The sequence below is a fragment of the Schistocerca cancellata genome, chromosome 2, assembly GCF_023864275.1.
Source record: "Schistocerca cancellata isolate TAMUIC-IGC-003103 chromosome 2, iqSchCanc2.1, whole genome shotgun sequence".
In the NCBI taxonomy this organism is placed as follows: Eukaryota; Metazoa; Arthropoda; class Insecta; order Orthoptera; family Acrididae; genus Schistocerca; species Schistocerca cancellata.
The window spans coordinates 940,973,129-940,991,641 of NC_064627.1; the positions used below are offsets into that span (position 1 = coordinate 940,973,129).

General features: G+C 43.4%; 1 protein-coding gene across 1 annotated transcript in view; it reads right to left on the minus strand.

Annotated features, from left to right (window-relative positions):
- Positions 1-832: 832 nt before the first annotated feature.
- LOC126159996 (transmembrane protease serine 9-like) overlaps positions 833-18,513 on the minus strand; it is an 84,193-nt gene continuing 66,512 nt past the window's right edge. The window contains exon 4 of the mRNA XM_049916806.1: positions 833-1,015. Within this exon, the coding sequence (XP_049772763.1) occupies positions 833-1,015 (183 nt within the window). The remainder of the gene's footprint in view (positions 1,016-18,513) is intronic.

Here is an 18,513-nt window from a genome sequence, read left to right on the forward strand (position 1 = left end):
GACAAATAGCCATATAGCATTTAAAAGGAAATTAAAAGAATTTCTTAATGGCAACTCCTTCTACTCATTAGATGAATTTTTTGATATAGTAAGTGGGTAATTTCACCAACACCCACAAAAAACTGAATGTCATGTAATATTTTGTATAATGTAATATCTTGTGTTGAACTCCGTCCTCAGGCCACAAGTGGCCCATCGGGACCATCCGACCGCCGTGTCGTCCTCAGTTGAGGATGCGGATAGGAGGGGCGTGTGGTCAGCACACCGTTCTCCCGGTCGTTTTGATGGTTTTCTTTGACCAGAGCCGCTACTATTCGGTCGAGTAGCTCCTCAATTGGCATCACGAGGCTGAGTGCACCCCGAAAAATGGCAACAGCGCATGGCGGCTGGATGGTCACCCATCCAAGTGCCGGCCACACCCGACAGCGCTTAACTTCGGTGATTTCATAGGAACCGGTGTATCCACTGCGGCAAGGCCGTTGCCTGATATCTTGTATAGGCACATTTTATTAACCTGACACGTTCCACATCATTACGAAGTGTCGTATTCATGATCTACGGAACAAGTACTGATCTAATCTAATCTAATGTGACGGGCTCTAGTCAGGTTAGTATCTAGTCACGTTATTTCTCGCAATGGGCAGCTCTACTGTCGAGTAATAAAGAGGCAGCAGATATATATTTTTTGTCGAAACGCGCAGCGCAGAATCAGTTTAATAGATGTGGAAGTAGAGACTGTACACGTTTCCAAAATCACGATCGTTCGGGCACCAGCGTGACCCTAAAGGACGATGCGCGGCGGTGGTCGTCGGCGTGGTGCCGGTAAGCGCCGTCACCGCCAAGAGAGGGCGGCCGCCGCCAGCGTCCAGGCGGCGCAGAGCGCGGCCCCCGGCAGCGGCAGCACCGGAGGCGCCCCGGAGATGACCTGCAGCAGCCACGCCAGCTGCGTGTCGACGCGCGCGTACACGCCCGGCCTGCGGTCGGCGCACATCATGCACCACGACACCACGCCCACCTGTCGCAGCGGGCGGGCACAACCGTAACGTCTCAAAAAGTGGTTCAAATGCCTCTGAGCACTATGGGACTTAACATCTATGGTCATCAGTCCCCTAGAACTTAGAACTACTTAAACCTAACTAACCTAAGGACATCACACAATACGCAGTCATCACGAGGCAGCGAAAATCCGTGACCCCGCCGGGAATCGAACCCGGGAACCCGGGCGCGGGAAGCGAGAACGCTACCGCACGACCACGAGCTGCGGACCGTAACGTCTCACTACGACTGCAGCAGCTGAGGCGCAGTTTACAGTTCACTTTGTAGGGCATCCACCATTGAATCTTCTAGATGTGAATTGGAAGCCACGTTTCACAACACACGAGACGGCAACCAGAAGTTACCGAAATTGGAGTATTACTCGTAAATTGTTTATACGGAGGTGACAAAAGCAATGAGATACTAATATGCACTTTAAAATAATTGAAAAACCACGATCGATTCAATCGTCTATTAGATGACCGGTTTCAGCACTCTGAAGGTGCCATCATCAGATCTGAAACGTGGATTAACATTTATAAAACCATATGGACATCATGGCATATGAGGCAGACCATCTGATAAAATCATTGTCGCAACCAATAAAAATAATAAAAAACTGCTCTCATGGTCGTTCTTTCCATAAAATATAAAACTGAAGGCACCAGATAAAACTACCACTGCTCGCCTAACACCGGTCGGAATCATGCATGATTCATTTATCAACGCCTGTAAGTAGGTAATAGTATAGATTTCATTGTAATTTCATGATTGTGTGTTGTCTCAAGTAAGAGATTTGAAAGAACACCTGGTGGCCTATATATCAAGGCAAATTAACTCAGCAGAGAATAATTACTCCACGATAGAAAAAGAAATGTTAAGCCTAATCTATGGGATCACCTACTTCTAGTGTTGTCTTTATAGAAAAAAGTCTCGAGTGATACGGATCACGCAGGATTGCAGTGGTTTCTGTGGTTTGCAGGTACCATCTAGTAGGTTGACATGATGTGCGGTACAAGTGAACGAGTTTGAATCTAAGGTCGTACACAAATCAGGTAAAAAAACGTTGAATGCAGACACATAAAGTAGAAAAATAATACTGTTACAAATCGAAGGTGACGAATAGCAGACGGCACAGTAGGCAAATAGTGAATGTAAGCAGTTTAGTCAACAGTAACAGTTTTGTATACAGGATGGGTTTCTGTGGAGAGAAACTAAGTTGGTACCAAAGGTGGTGGTGCTTGCAAAGTCGAGAAACAGAGTGTTGCAGTAAAAGGATGATCATGTGTTATCAGGTGATGGGGATGTAGTTCCATTAACAGCAGAATAGCAGAGAGGTAATGGTGAAGATTAGGAAGTCTAACGTGGACCAATATGTATGGAGTAACAAACAGTGGGCACAAAGAGGGGATATGTGCCGGACAAGAGCACCACTGCAAGTTCTCTGAACCATTACCACCGTTTCAGTCGCTCAGCATTAATGTTTTAGGTCCTTTCAACAAAACAACTGCAGGGTATAAAAATGTACTCACAATTAATAGTGCTGCCAGTGCTAGCGAACAGTTTGACACAGAAGTTCATGCCGCCTGACACGATATTGACAGAACTGGGAACCAACTTTATGACGAATTTGTTCAAGCATTTGCGTAAGCATTTGCTGTGAAAAAACTGAGGACAAGTCCTTTACACCCTCAGGATAATGGAAGAACAAACTAGTGCACAGAACTAGTGGGCAGATGCTATGATGCTATGGGGACTCACAACATTCCGATTACGATGTTTATTTAAGGTATATCGTCTCAGTGTACAACGCAAAGCAGCACAGGAATGCAGTATTGTCACCTTTTGAGGTTTTATGTGGTCATAAGATACCATCGCCATTCTACATGCTAAAAAACAAGTAGAGTAAAACAGGAGAACCCGTTAAACAGTTCATGAGAGTAATAAGGGAAATACGGAATAGGGTGATCAACACTAATACCAGGGTGCTAGAAATGCAAGAAGAAACAGTGAGCCATACAGCAAGAATGCCGCAGTACAAGGATGGTCAATGGGTAATGTGATCGACTTCTTATACGCCAAAGGTGAAGACGAAAAAAAGTTCCCCAAAGTATCAAGGGCATTATCTAATTGTGGAAACTATGTCATCTCTGAACATCAAGATTTAGCTGCTGATGTGGACGACAGTTGCACATACCTGTATAGGACGTATGAAAGCATTGTGAGAGAGTCCGCAAGAAATTGCTCGATTTATGGATTTATATTATAAGGGAAAAGTGAAGATGGGATATAGGAGAGCGAGCGAGAAGTATTGGACGAACCAATAACGATTTATGGATTTGTAATATAAGGTAAAAGTGAAGATGGAGTATAGGAGAGCGATCGGTAATTATTGGACGAACCAGTGAGAATCAGCCCATACGTGTTGAAGCGTAGGAGATAAGAGTAGCTTTACGTTTTGTGTTTGCTACGTACAAGGCTAGCATGAGGTATAGGGTATGCATTATGAACTGCTGCGGGGCAACATCGACCTTTGGGGGGGGGGGGTGGAGGAAGGGGTAGTGGGTCTCCCTGCCCTCAGGTTAAGCACCTCAGAAGACAAAATGACGCAGGAAGCAGCCGGGCTGCTGATCGTCATCGGAGTAGAATAAAGGACCGATCGAGCAAAGGATTATATTTCATTGGATGAGGAATTCCGCCTTATGAGAGACAGCTTTGAAATTTGTTTTACCCAGAGATGTTTTGGCACTTTTCTTTTTTGCCATCTTCCGTGGAAGATTTCCTTTCTGAAAAACTGTTATTATATATTAACGTTTAGAGAAGACATTTGGTACAGAATATTTACCTTTGTGAATGAAGTAATTGCTGTCAAATAGTATACATATTTTGTTTATAGTTCACTGATGAGTTATGTATTACTGGGCTTATGCACTGTATACTGTTTATTATCAGTATGTCTAAATTTCTTGTTTTATAGCTTACTGTGAAAAAGTGGTGGGTCTATGCTTTAATTTACATACCTTACATGAAGCTACTGAATGTTTATGTTGATGACTGTGGGTCTGCAGATAGCGATATATATACAATCGTATTGACCAACTAGGATCACGTTAACAACTTCAGTTCCTCTTCTTCCTTTGTTGTTGTTTCCTATTTTTCCAGTATTCCCTCATTTTCTTCCCATGAAGTCTTCCTTTCTTCTGTACATGTTGTACATGTTGTTCCCGAATTTTTATTTCTTCTGCTTTGAAAGCCTTCCAAATTTAGTATTTTGTTTTTAAAACGATTTCTTTCTGCTATTTCTCATTCTATGATGTTGTTTCTTTCAAGATCCTTTCTTACTTCTGTAATCTATGTTATTGCCAATTTCTTCTTCCAGAAATATAGGAGTATTTGTTTTGTTACTCTATTTCCATCCATTCGGTAGAGATGTCCAAAAAAGGTTAATCTTCGTTTGGCCATTACTTTAGATATCTTCTCTATATTTTTGTAGATCTCCTCGTTACTTCTTATTTTCCAACCATCTGCAGTTTTCATTGCACCCATTATTTTGCTAATAATCCTTCTTTCCAGTGCGTCTAGATTGTCCATCTTATAGTTCATCGTTAGGCATTCAAATCCATATAAACATTCTGGTCGTACCATTGTGGTGTAGTGTTTTAGTTTTGTTTTTCTAGATATACATTTCTTGTTGTAAATACACTCCTGGAAATTGAAATAAGAACACCGTGAATTCATTGTCCCAGGAAGGGGAAACTTTATTTACACATTCCTGGGGTCAGATACATCACATGATCACACTGACAGAACCACAGGCACATAGACACAGGCAACAGAGCATGCACAATGTCGGCACTAGTACAGTGTATATCCACCTTTCGCAGCAATGCAGGCTGATATTCTCCGATGGAGACGATCGTAGAGATGCTGGATGTAGTCCTGTGGAACAGCTTGCCATGCCATTTCCACCTGGCGCCTCAGCTGGACCAGCGTTCGTGCTGGACGTGCAGACCGCGTGAGACGACGCTTCATCCAGTCCCAAACATGCTCAATGGGGGACAGATCCGGAGATCTTGCTGGCCAGGGTAGTTGACTTACACCTTCTAGAGCACGTTGGCTGGCACGGGATACATGCGGACGTGCATTGTCCTGTTGGAACAGCAAGTTCCCTTGCCGGTCTAGGAATGGTAGAACGATGGGTTCGATGACGGTTTGGATGTACCGTGCACTATTCAGTGTCCCCTCGACGATCACCAGTGGTGTACGGCCAGTGTAGGAGATCGCTCCCCACACCATGATGCCGGGTGTTGGCCCTGTGTGCCTCGGTCGTATGCAGTCCTGATTGTGGCGCTCACCTGCACGGCGCCAAACACGCATACGACCATCATTGGCACCAAGGCAGAAGCGACTCTCATCGCTGAAGACGACACGTCTCCATTCGTCCCTCCATTCACGCCTGTCGCGACACCACTGGAGGCGGGCTGCACGATGTTGGGGCGTGAGCGGAAGACGGCCTAACGGTGTGCGGGACCGTAGCCCAGCTTCATGGAGACGGTTGCGAATGGTCCTCGCCGATACCCCAGGAGCAACAGTGTCCCTAATTTGCTGGGAAGTGGCGGTGCGGTCCCCTACGGCACTGCGTAGGATCCTACGGTCTTGGCGTGCATCCGTGCGTCGCTACGGTCCGGTCCCAGGTCGACGGGCACGTGCACCTTCCGCCGACCACTGGCGACAACATCGATGTACTGTGGAGACCTCACGCCCCACGTGTTGAGCAATTCGGCGGTACGTCCACCCGGCCTCCCGCATGCCCACTATACGCCCTCGCTCAAAGTCCGTCAACTGCACATACGGTTCATGTCCACGCTGTCGCGGCATGCTACCAGTGTTAAAGACTGCGATGGAGCTCCGTATGCCACGGCAAACTGGCTGACACTGACGGCGGCGGTGCACAAATGCTGCGCAGCTAGCGCCATTCGACGGCCAACACCGCGGTTCCTGGTGTGTCCGCTGTGCCGTGCGTGTGATCATTGCTTGTACAGCCCTCTCGCAGTGTCCGGAGCAAGTATGGTGGGTCTGACACACCGGTGTCAATGTGTTCTTATTTCCAGGAGTGTATTTTTGGTCAAACCATATGCCCTTTCCATTTTGTTAATTCTTACATCTATTGCCGATTTTTCTAGTCCATTCTGTTGCATAGTTTTTCCAAGATATTTAAATTTATTTACTCGCTCTATTTTACCTATTTGTGTTTCTATGTATTTTGGTGCATTTTTTATATCTCTCATGAATTTTGTTTTTTCGGCTGAAATTTTCAGACCAGTTCTGTTTGCTAATTTTTCCAGAATATTTATTTGAGTAACTGCTTCTGTCAGGTTTTCTGAAAATATTGCGAAATCATCCGCAAAATCCATGCAGTTACCTTAATTCCATTTCTTTTCCTTCCCAGAGTTATTGGTTCAATTTTGTAATTTTTAGCTCCAAATTCCAGATCCTTACAATTTTTTCTAGAACACAGTTAAACGGTAAAGGTGATAAACCATCACCTTGTCTAACACCAGTTTTTATTTTTATTTATTATACATGTCGGAACGAAAATGAGTATGTATCGCCTTATTTTGCACGTTACTTAACGCTTTTGATGTTGTGGCGTTTGTCTCCTTTGTTTGTGGTGTGGTAACACCCTGATGTCTACCACTTTTGTCATTTCCTAGGCATTTTCTTCCATTTTTCAAACTTGCACAGTGTTTTCGTCGCTACTGCTTGTTGTTGTGGCTGTGTAGTAGTCATTTGTTTCGTGGCATGTTTGTCCGGGTAAAGCGCGCAGATATGAAGCGTTGTTGGCATTTATCGTGTTTGGTTTCGTGTGTGCGTAGGGGGGGGGGGGGAAGGATGAGGAGAGAGAGAGAGGGAGACAGAGAGAGACAGAGAGAGACAGAGAGAAAGAGAGAGAGAGAGAGAGAGAGAGAGAGATGTTTCTGTGGAAAGGCATCTAGAGTGAATGAGTTGCGCAGTGTGGAGAAGAGGGAAATTTATTTCTGAGGGCTGATCGTATGAAGTTTTGGTTTGAGTGTTATTTATATAGTTCATCAGTTGTGGCAAAGAGGGTTTTATTGCACAGTGAAGTGTATTCGTTTAGTTCCTTCTTTCTATGGGCCACTGATTTTAGGATGTGACAGTTTTCTTCTATTGATAACTGTTGGTATACACTGTTACTAACTTTAAGAATCTTTAAGACAGTTTCAGTGTTTCTTGGGTTGTAATAGCACACAATGACAGCCCAACAAACATTGAAACTGACTTAAAGTTTCTTAAAACTAGTAACAGTCTGTACCAAAAATTATCTGCATCAACACAAGGTGATTATAGGAGTATAATTCATTTTTCTTTCCAGTAGCAGGAGAACAGTCATGGTACCAATGTTGCTGCACCCACAATATCCCATTAAGTAGGAGATGTTGAGGGGTCGTCAGGGTAAATGTGTAACGGTTCAAAGGACAAGAGCAGGTATGCGGAAATTGAAGAAGCAGAAGGAGCAGCAGAAGTGTTACAGAGATGAGGTTACTGCTAATTCAAACAGTGAGAGAAAGTCAGAACTTCTGAGCAGTGAAGCTGTTGGGTCAGAAAACAGAGAAGACAGTGATAAGGTTTGAGCCAGATGGAAGTGGATTATTGATAACCGGGACGTTGTTTCTGTTAGTAGAACCAACCTTCCGTCCATCTGCAACAACTTTCGGAGTAACCTATCTGAACATTTGATAGCCTCTGTTATGTTGGCCAGAGGAACATATGGAGGCATTACCAGGAGCGAATATAGCTATGTTGAATCAGACTTTAGCAAATGGTTCAAATGGCTCTGAGCACTATGGGACTTAACATCAGAGGTCATCAGCCCCCTAGAACTTGGAGAACTACTTAAACCTGACTAACCTAAGGACATCACACACATCCATGCCCAAGGCAGGATTCGAACCTGCGACCGTAACGGTCGTGCGGTTCCAGACTGAAGTGCCTAGAACCGCTCTACCACTGAGGCCGGCTAGACTCACCTAGTTAATTCAGTCTGTAGACGAACTCATTAACGAGCAGGATGGACGATTCTCCATAGAGACATTGATGCAGCATACGGATAAACACAGGGAGAGTACCAAAGAGAAACCACATTGAGCAAAATTACACCAGGTACTGTGGTGACATTTATTACGTAAAACTTAGCCCTTATTTACATTAAAAAGCAGTAAACAACGAGACAAAGTTCGGACCAAGCATTGTTCAAATCTCAGTGATCTGGATTCCCAGAGCCTAGGAGGCAGTAGAGGAAACTGCAACAGCAAGGTAAGCTAGAAGAAAGTGGCGGGGCTTAGACGACGTACTGTGTAAGAGAAAGTAATGATGAAAATAATTTTGGGTAAAAGTGGACCAGAGCAAACAGGTGCAGTCGCCAGAGAATTTATAATTGCGTTTCCTCCTCACAATTATGGTAATCTAGTTTAAAGTGACCGACGGTACCGGGTCTTGTCACAGATGAGGGCAATATAGCACACCTACCACATCTGTTCATAAACACACAGAGTAAGAAGTAGATTGTAGCAGCACCAGCCAGAGGCAAGCGCAAATGTTACGTCTTACAAAATACAATAAAGTCCATTGCAACGTTGCAAGGCGAGCTTACTTGGTGATGTGGGGAAACAGCTGACACAGCAGTATCTGAACAGAAGATGGCGGCAGCTTTTCCACAGTGGCTTCCTTGGATATGATTAGCTTACTTGCCAGAAGGCACCCAAGTAAGCACCGCCTGAAAAGTATGAATACCTAGCCATTTTGTGCTAAACTCTCTTGTATTAGTATCGCAGCTGTACAATCACAGAACCCTCTCTTGCCTGGATGCATGCACTCATACAGTTGTGATGGTGTCATAAAGCCATTATATCCTCTCCCGAGGAAAGCCGATCCATAAGTGTTCTGACAGGTCCTTGATATCCTGTATACGAGGGGGGACCCAAAAGAACCCGGACTCCGAGGGCGCTGCCACTCGTAGACGTAGTGCAGGGTTTTCACGCTAGATGGTGTTAGTAGAGATCTTCATGAAACAGCTGTGCAGACGGCGTCAGTGTAGAGCTGAACGTGCAAGTGTGGTATCGTGTTTCTCTGACTATTGGCGGGTTACCTCTGCGAAGTGGTTATGGCAACTTTTAAAGAGCAAAGAGTGTGTGTGAAACTTTGTTTCCTGCTTTAAAAAACTGCAATGGAGACACACCAAATGCTTCAGGAAACTTTCCAGGAGGACGCTATTAGCCGCACACAGGTTTTCGAGTGGTTTGGGCGCTTTAAACGTGGTGAGATGAGTGTTGAAGACCAAGCTCGTTCTGGATGCCCTTCAACATCGCGAAATGAGGAGGGCATTGAAAAGGTCCACCAAAAGATCAACGAGCATCGTCGCCAAACGATCGACCAAATTTCAGCAGAGACAGGAATCAGTTGGAGCTCGTGCCAGCGGATTTTGAGTGAGGATTTGCACATGAGACGTGTTGCTGCTAAATTTGTTCCGCGCCTTCTCATACAGGAGCAAAAAACCATCCACATGAATGTGTGTCATGACTTGAAAACAGAGATTGCACGTGATCAAAACTTCTTGAACAAAGTCATTACAGGGGATGAGAGTTGGTGTTACAGGTATGACCCAGAAACCCAGCAAGCGTCAAACCAGTGAAGGACTCCCAACTCTCCCAGACCAAAAAAAGGAAGGCAAATGAGGTCAAATGTGAAGACGATGATCATTGTCTTTTTTGATGTTCGTGGAATTGTGCATCGGGAATTCGTACCCCCTGGCCAGACTGTTAACCAGCACTTTTACTTGGATGTTTTAAGGCGTCTGCGAGAGGATGTGAGGAGGAAACGCCCGGAACTTTGGCGATCAGGTGACTGGTTTCTGCATCACGACAACGCTCCAGCACACACGGCCTTACGAGTGACCCACTATTTGGCATCTCAGAGGTGGTCTGTCGTTCCTCACGCTCCGTATTCACCGGACCTAGCTCCGTACGACTTTTTCCTATTTCCACGAATGAAAAAAAAATGCTAAAAGGGGAGCGTTATGACGATGTGGAGTCGGTAAAAACAGCTTCGCAAAGGACACTGGACAATATCAAACTTGAAGAGTTCCAAACAAGCTTCCAACAGTGGGAAAAGAGACTTGACAAGTGCATCGCATGTAATGGAGAGTATTTCGAAGGTGACTGAAGTAATTTTGTAAAAAGGTTCATCATTAAATTTTTTATGACAACAATCCGGTTTCTTTTAGGACCCCCTCGTATTCATAATTGGACAGAGTTGACGTCCAAGGTGGCTCTATACTTGTTCAACTTTGTCAGATCTGGAGATTCTGTTGTCCACGGAAGTACCTGTACCTAACATCACTTCGTCGTAGAGACACGTGCCACGAACCGACGAGCACTGTCCCGTTGAAAAATGACACCACGGTACTGTCAGCTGAGAGGTAATATATGGTGATGCAGGATTACTGTCTCACACCAGTGTGCCGTCAATTACCTCAATCACTACCAGTCATAACCTGAAGTCTTACCCTATAGCTCCCCACACCATGACATCAGGACTAACACCACTTCTCCTCTTCAAAACAATAGGAGAATGGTATCTCTCCACAGGTCGCTGCTATACTCTCTGATAATAGTCTTCCGGGGTAGTGCAGAACCGCGATTCATCACTGAACGCAATGCGGCGCCATACATCGGCAGTTTACTTCTCTCAATCATGGCACCACTCCAAAAGTAGCCGCCGTGTTAAGGTGTCAACGGCGGACTCTTGCAGGGAATTGTATTACACTAGTCTGTCTGTGGCTGGCCTCCGACCAATGTTGCAGAATGATGCACAATGTTGCAGGGAGAGTATTACTTGTTCCCAGTTAGGCAGGCAAAACTATGAAGGGGTTTTGGTGTAGTTGGTGCGCAATATCTATCCTTCCTTTTGGTAATCTGACGTGATCGGCCGGAACCTTGACAACAAGTGTGCCTACATTTACGTTTCCATTACCAGACCACTGTCACATCCGAATGCTGCACAGATGTGGATATTCCACGATGTCACTTGTGGGGTGAATGAACACCCACAATGAGGTCCCTTTTTAACTCGCTCAAGTGGCGATAATGCCGTCCCACACGAGTATCCGGTATCCTTGTATCGTTCACAGTGATCGCTCAACATCTTACGCTCTTCACGCCCATTATACACTGAGATTCCAAATGTCATAGGATGCGTCTTAACGTTGTGACGACTGTGCAGCGGAGACAGATGCTAGTGATTTTTGAGCGGACAAAGCCCTGTATACTTGGCCTACCACGGAGAGAAGTCGTCGAATAGACAGGGGGAGCTCACCAGCCTCTTTATATTTATTTCTTTATTTAACCTGATCAGATTAGGGCCATCAGGCCCTCTCTTACATCGGACCAGTGTTTCACACATGCAGCATTTCACACATCAGAGTTACATCATAAGAATATTTTAAATAAGAAAATTAGATTACTCTAGTGACAATATGAATAAAGAGTAATGACTAAGGCCTAATAAAGTAAATGCTGGCAGTATTTTTACGACAGGTGCTATACATACAAATTATGATAAAAGCGACAATAATAACAGTAAAAAAATCAAATAATAATCATAAACATGAGAAAAATTGGCAATAAGCACAAATATTTGTGCAGATGTACATTAATATCTTGGTGTGTAAAGTAGATGTTTACTAGTATAGCGAGTTTTGGGGAAGGGAGATTTAAGGAGGGGGAAAGATGGAAGTAATGAAGTGAAGTGCATTCATGTACACAGGAAGGCACTACTGTTGCTTAAGTAGATACGTCATTAACTGTTTTTTGAAGCCGGACGTGTTTTTAAGTTCTCTAACATAACGAGGGAGGTTATTCCAGAGTCGGGTTCTCGCTACTGTAAAGGACTTGGAGAAGGTGACAGCGATGCAGTGGAACAGAGAGGATTTTATTATGATGGGGAAGTGTGTTTCTGTAATGTTGTTCCGACATAAGCGTTAAGGACGAGGAGAGATATGAGGGACAGTGTACATTTATAAAGCAGTAGATGAGACAGAGTGTATGGAAATCTCTGCGTTTGTCTGCACGCAGCTAGGACAATTTTGCATATGCTGGTGAAATGTGATCAAAAAGTCGAACGCCACAGATATATCGGACGCAGGCATTCATGACCAGTTCCAGACGTCGCGAAATTTCCTGAGAGAGGCCTTGTAGGATAATATCGCTGTAGTCAATGATTGGGAGTATAAGCGTTTGTACTAATTCCTTTTTCAGATCGAAAGGGAAGAGTTTTTTATATTTTTGTAGTACACGAAGGGGATGCTGATGCTTTTTTACGTACTGCAGTTACGTGCTCTGTCCAATTAAATTTTCATCTATTATTACTCCCAAACTCTTTGCTGAGGGAGAGAAGTTAATATTTTTTCCATTTGGGATAAGACATGGTACGGATTCCCGATGTTTCGGGCTAATGAGCTTAAAGTGACCAACAAGTACCGCTTGGGTTTTAGATGGGTTTAGTTTTATTCCTATGTCCTGTGCCCATTTTGATAGTGCATCAAGATCAGTATTGAAATTTTCAATAGCTTTCTTAAGATTGCTTGGTTTCGCTCTTAGATACAACTGAAGGTCATCAGCATACATATGATATTTGCAATAGGTCAGAACCGATGACACATCATTGACATACAGAGATAAGGCTAGCAACTGGACTCGTGCGATAATCCCCAGTTGACAGCCTCATACCCGCATCTAGCATTATGAGGAACGAAGGCCTCGCTGATCCGTAAACCTGGCACCTCTATGAAAGCCCGAGTCGCACAAAGGCCTAGTAATGTTGGAGAAGACGTGCTCTGCGGCTCCCCATGACCTATAACTGACACGTTTAAGGACGTTAAAAACCTTGAGACGTCTCAGGTTTAGTTCCTTAAAGTGTGGCAGGCACATTAGCTTCTCATCAAAAGTGAGTTCCAGATATTTCATATTTTCCTTACAAATGAGAACAGTGTCCGTCAGTTAAAAAGAGAGCAGGGGTGATTGAAATCGACACAAATAGATTTCTGGAAAGACCATTTAAAACCTATGTTGTTAGATCATTCCTCCACCCGATTGGTCGTCAAATGAAATTGCCGATTAATCGTTGCAGGGTTGGAGGACATACAAAAAAAGAAGAAGTCGTCCACAAACTATGCACAATGGCAATAAACACTGACGGAGAAAAAATTTCGACACCAAAAAATAATGAATGTACAGTAATGGTGCAAATTGCTCTGAGCACTATGGGACTTAACTTCTGAGGTCATCAGTGCCCTAGAACTTAGAAGTACTTAAACCTAACTAACCCAAGGACATCACACACATCCACTCCCGAGGCAGGATGCGAACCTGCGACCGTAGCGGTCACGCGTTCCAGACTTAAGCGCCTAGAACCGCTTGGCCACATCGGCCGGAAGTAGAGTAATGAAATTTCGGGAATACCTTAGTCTATATTACATATTTAAGTGGCTAACATTTCCAAAATCACGTGTTAATGTGAGTACGAGATACGACATTGAAAATGTGAAATGTTGGCACATAAATAACGAATGTAACCACCAGAATGTTTGAGTAAAAGCACGCAAAGTGCGCGCACTGTCGTCTACAGGTGCCAGATGCCAGTTTGTGGGGTGTAGTTCCACGCCTGTTACACTTTCTCGGTCAATACAAGGACGGCTAATGTTGTTTGTGATTACCGTGGATTTGTCGTCCGATGATTCCCCATACGTATTGGATTGGCGACAGATCTGGTGATCGAGAAGCCTGAGGCAACATGTCGACATTCTGTAGAATATGTTGGGTTACAACAGCGATATGTGGGAGAGCTTTATCCTGTTGGAACCCCCCCCTCCCCCCTGATATGCTCCTCAATAATGGTAGCAGAACAGGTCGCTTCACCAGACTGACGTATAAATTAGCAGTCAGGGTGTGTGAGATAGACAAGAGGTTGCTTCTGTTGTCATACGAAATCACATCCCAGACCATATAGCTCCAGGTGTAGATGAAATGTGTCTATCACGCAAACAGGTTGGTTTCAGGACCTTAACTGGCCTCCTTCTAACCAAGAGGCGGCCACCAATGTCGCCGAGGCAGAATCCGCTTTCGTCAGAAATCACAACAGACCTCGACCCTGTTGTCCTCCAATGAACTCTAGCTTGACACCATTGAAGTCGCCAGTGACGGTGGTGTGAGGTCAGTGGAAAACACAATACACGGCTTCTGGCTCGGAACTGACTTTGAAGTAACCGATTTGTAAAGTGCCAACTGCTACTCAGGTTGCTGCAGCATATGCATTACGATGCGCCAGAGTGAAACGCCGAATACAGTGATCTTCCCTATCTTCCCTCTCGGTAGCGCCACTTGGCCATCCGGAGCCCGGTCTTTTGCGACCGTACGTATCTCGCGACCACCATTGCCAGCAATTACGTTCAGTGGCTACATTCCTGCACAGTCTTGTTGCAGAACAAACGTCGAGCTTCACATAGCCCTGTAACACAACCTCGTTCAAACTCACTGAAACTCTCCCTTACAATGCAGCGGTACGTCGACGAGCCGGCCGAAGTGGCCGAGCGGTTCTAGGCGCTACAGTCTGGAACCACGCGGCCGCTACGGTCGCAGGTTCGATTCCTGCCTCGGGCATGGATGTTTGTGATGTCCTTAGGTTAGTTAGATATAAGTAGTTCTAAGTTCTAGGGGATTGATGACCTCACAAGTTAAGTCCCATAGTGCTCAGAGCCATTTTGGTACGTCGACGATATTCTACGTATTCTACGTCCCTTTTTGTTGTCCTTCATGGAAAGCCATCCCGGGCTTACATTTCGGCAAGGTAATTCCATTCTGCAGACGGTGAGAGTTGTTGGCCTGCAAGGTCGGCGGATCTCTTCCCAATCGAGAACGTTTGGAGCATTAGGGGCAGGGCCCTTCTACCCCGTTGGGATTTAGAAAATGTAACGCTCCAATTGAACATAATTTGCCACTATATCCCTCATGAGGACATCGAACTCAGTTACTCGGTGCCAAGATTAGTTTAGTTGCAAAGGTGGACCAACATGTTAGTGACTTGCTCAGTTTGTGGAACTCTTTCTGTTGGATAAATCACACATTTTTTTTTTTTTGAAATTGTAAGCATTTTTTTGTCTGTACATGTACGCCACATCCCCCGATTTCCGTCCCATTCGGATAATTCTTTCGTGGTGCGCCGTTTTTTCTTTTTGTCTGAGCTTGTGTCGACAGAGTACATCAGTAACGACTGAATACTGCTTCTGCTCATGTGCCTACTGTCACGCAGCAATGTCATTCGACGGGGCGGTACTCCTGCTCCGACGGTTGAAACGGAGTACAAATGAATTTAAAAATATGTAGATGTCCTTTGTTACACCTATCAGGGTCACTTTTCAGCAAAATTCGGCATTTGTGTACAAATGTTGCTTGCAGATTAACAAATGCTGAGACTACAGATGCACATAATGGTGAAGCAACAAGACCACATAACGAACAATAATGAGGAGCAGATCCACAACGCTCATAAATGAAGAATTGTTTGGTAGAAAGCTAAACATTTGTTTGAAACAATACAGGGTGACACTTGTAAGTAGACTGTATAGGTTTTTTATTGGTAACGCCACGTAGCGCTCTGTATGAAAATCACTGGCTGTGTTGTGTGCAGTCTGTGACTGGTTTGCATTGTTGTTGGCTATTGTAGTGTTGGGCAGTTGGCTGTTAAGAGCGCGTAGCGTTGTGCAGTTGGAGGTGAGCCGCCAGCAGTGGTGGAAGTGGGGAGAGAGATGGCGGAGTTTTGAGAGCAGATGATCTGGACGTGTGTCCATCAGAGACAGTAAATTTGTAAGACTTGATGTCATGAACTGATGTATATTATGACTTTTGAACGCTATTAAGGTAAATACATTGTTTGCCGCCCGCTCCATTTCTCTATGCACAATTACCAAATTACTATGATGAACATTAGTTAATTCATTGCATGTTGGCGCTAACACTCTGCTTACGTCTTCACTGTCATTTCTCAGTTTACTTTGGAGCCTAGTATTACGTTTTTCACACGCCATAATTGTCACAATATTTCACACGATAACACAGAAAAGCACAATTTGAAGAGCAAAAATAAGAAAACACTTTAACATAGCACTGAAAATAATATCTAGTTAATCCCGAGCGCAGCTGCGAAATACTTGGTGCAAATGTACATGCATACCACAACTGTTTTACTGTACAACAATGAAAGTCTGCAACTACAAAGGAGATTTTCTATACAATTACACGCTAGCAATAAACAAAAGCTACACTAATTACACAAACTACAAGAAAAAATCAGAAGATTCCAGTGAGGTATCCTCGGCTAAGGGCTGACATATGAAACGTCCCCTTAGAAAAATTTATGAATTACTGTGCTGATAAACCCCTACGTTATTTGCTTTTCAAACAGTCAAGCAAAAATGAACGTACTCAGACTTTACTCTCTTTAACATTTTTCTGCTTGAGCTTTGTCATGTTTAGGTATAAGGTATTGCATTTGCTGCTGCTGCTGCTTGCCAGGCATAGTGCTATTAAATTTCACTTTGTATTAATCTGTTAATCCAGTTTTACTACTGATTTATTTTTCTTGTTGCTGCACATTGGCTCATATTAGTTGTAATGATGCATATGCTTTGCTAATTTAGATTTCCTGCTGCTAGCTTTGCCAATTTGTATTTTTTTCTCATTGCTGTTTGAGTTAATTTGTTGTGTGTTGCTGCATTGCCTCGTCCCTTAGTATATATTTCTGAGCTCAGTAGATTTAAGTTAGCTTAAGAGGGGGTAGACTATATAAGAAACTAACTATGAAGACTAGGGAAAGAATGCATTGAGAAGTTATATGAAAAAGATTTGGGCAAAAAATGAGTATTGTACAATGAGAAATATTTATTTAATAGGGTTAGATAGGTTTTTTTTTTTTTTTTTTTTTTTTTTTTTTTTTTTTTTTTTTTTTTTTTTTGCAGGAGCAAATGTTGAAATAAGAGGAAAGATCTATGGAATGAAGTTTTGGGTTGGACTGCAGTACCAAATATTACAGTAAAAACGAACCCTGTCCTTTCCTTTTGTATTATCCCGCTAGGTGTTTGTGTACCCTTGTGTATTTGTGTTTTTCCTGTCTTTATATGTTTAGCTAATAAGATTTATGTTGTAGAATTTTTCTGGCACTAAGCTACATTCACAATGATGAGGAATACTGTTATCCTCAAATATAATTTGCATTAATAATATGTTATTTATTTTGTGAAGATGTTTAGACTTATTAATTCTGTTCTGTATCAATGCTCATGTGTGAAATTAATGTTTCGAAAACTATTCTCATTATTTTATATATTTACTTATGTAATAATTCCTGTAACACTGATGTATATGTTTATTTCTGTTCTTTTGTAAAGCCTGTGTTACTAAAAATGTGATCTGTACTGTTATGTTCTTTAATGATGTATTTTGTACCTTTGTAATTGTATTCTTATGTTGTAAATTTATAATTGTATAGACACCATTTCTTCAAATTAAATATCATTTCACTGCACACATTTCTGTTGGTCATAATATATGCACAGTATGTGAGAAGTTGTGACTGTTAGTGCTTTCACGTGTGTTAATAATTCAGCAAGGGACTGGTTAAGAGCATTGCTGGTGCTAAGGACGTTCAAAAAAATTTTTTTTTGTGAGTGCAACAGTGGTAGTTCATGGACTTGCTATATTGTCCGCAAGACTCTTCAATGGTGATTATGCACCTGCACAGTCGCAACAGATGGCTGCTGGCCGTTTCTACAAGGACTGCAGTGGGTCTGCACCTCTGGTGGCCCACCACTACCGTAATCTCTACCAGGACTACAGTGGGTCTGCTCTGTGACGACCTACCTACCAATATTCTTCAAAACTTCAACTGACTCTGCGGTGGGTTTGCTCTGTTGTGGCCCATTACCTGTCTGCATGTCAAGAGTCAGCACTGTCTTTCCGTTGGAAGGACAACACTACTTCTTCAAGACTGTATGGAAATCCACTACTTCCGTGTGCATTTTCTTTTACTGCTCAGACTTTGAGAGAAAAGAAACACTGCAATTTTACTGTGATGAATGATCAGAACTGTCTTTATGGACTGTGAGAAAATTTTAGCGTTTTACCAACAATGTATCAATAAGTGTGTGAATTTTATATCTTTGTTATTGTAATTATGAAAATTTTTTTCAAATCTGTATTGGTCATCGCCCAAAACTATTTGTAAAATTTTTTGTGGGGAGCATGGTTGCTATGTAAGTAGGCTGTATAGGTTTTTCATTGGTAACGCCACGTAGCGCTCCGTATGAAAATCACTGGCTGTGCTGTGTGCAGTCTGTGGCTGGTTTGCATT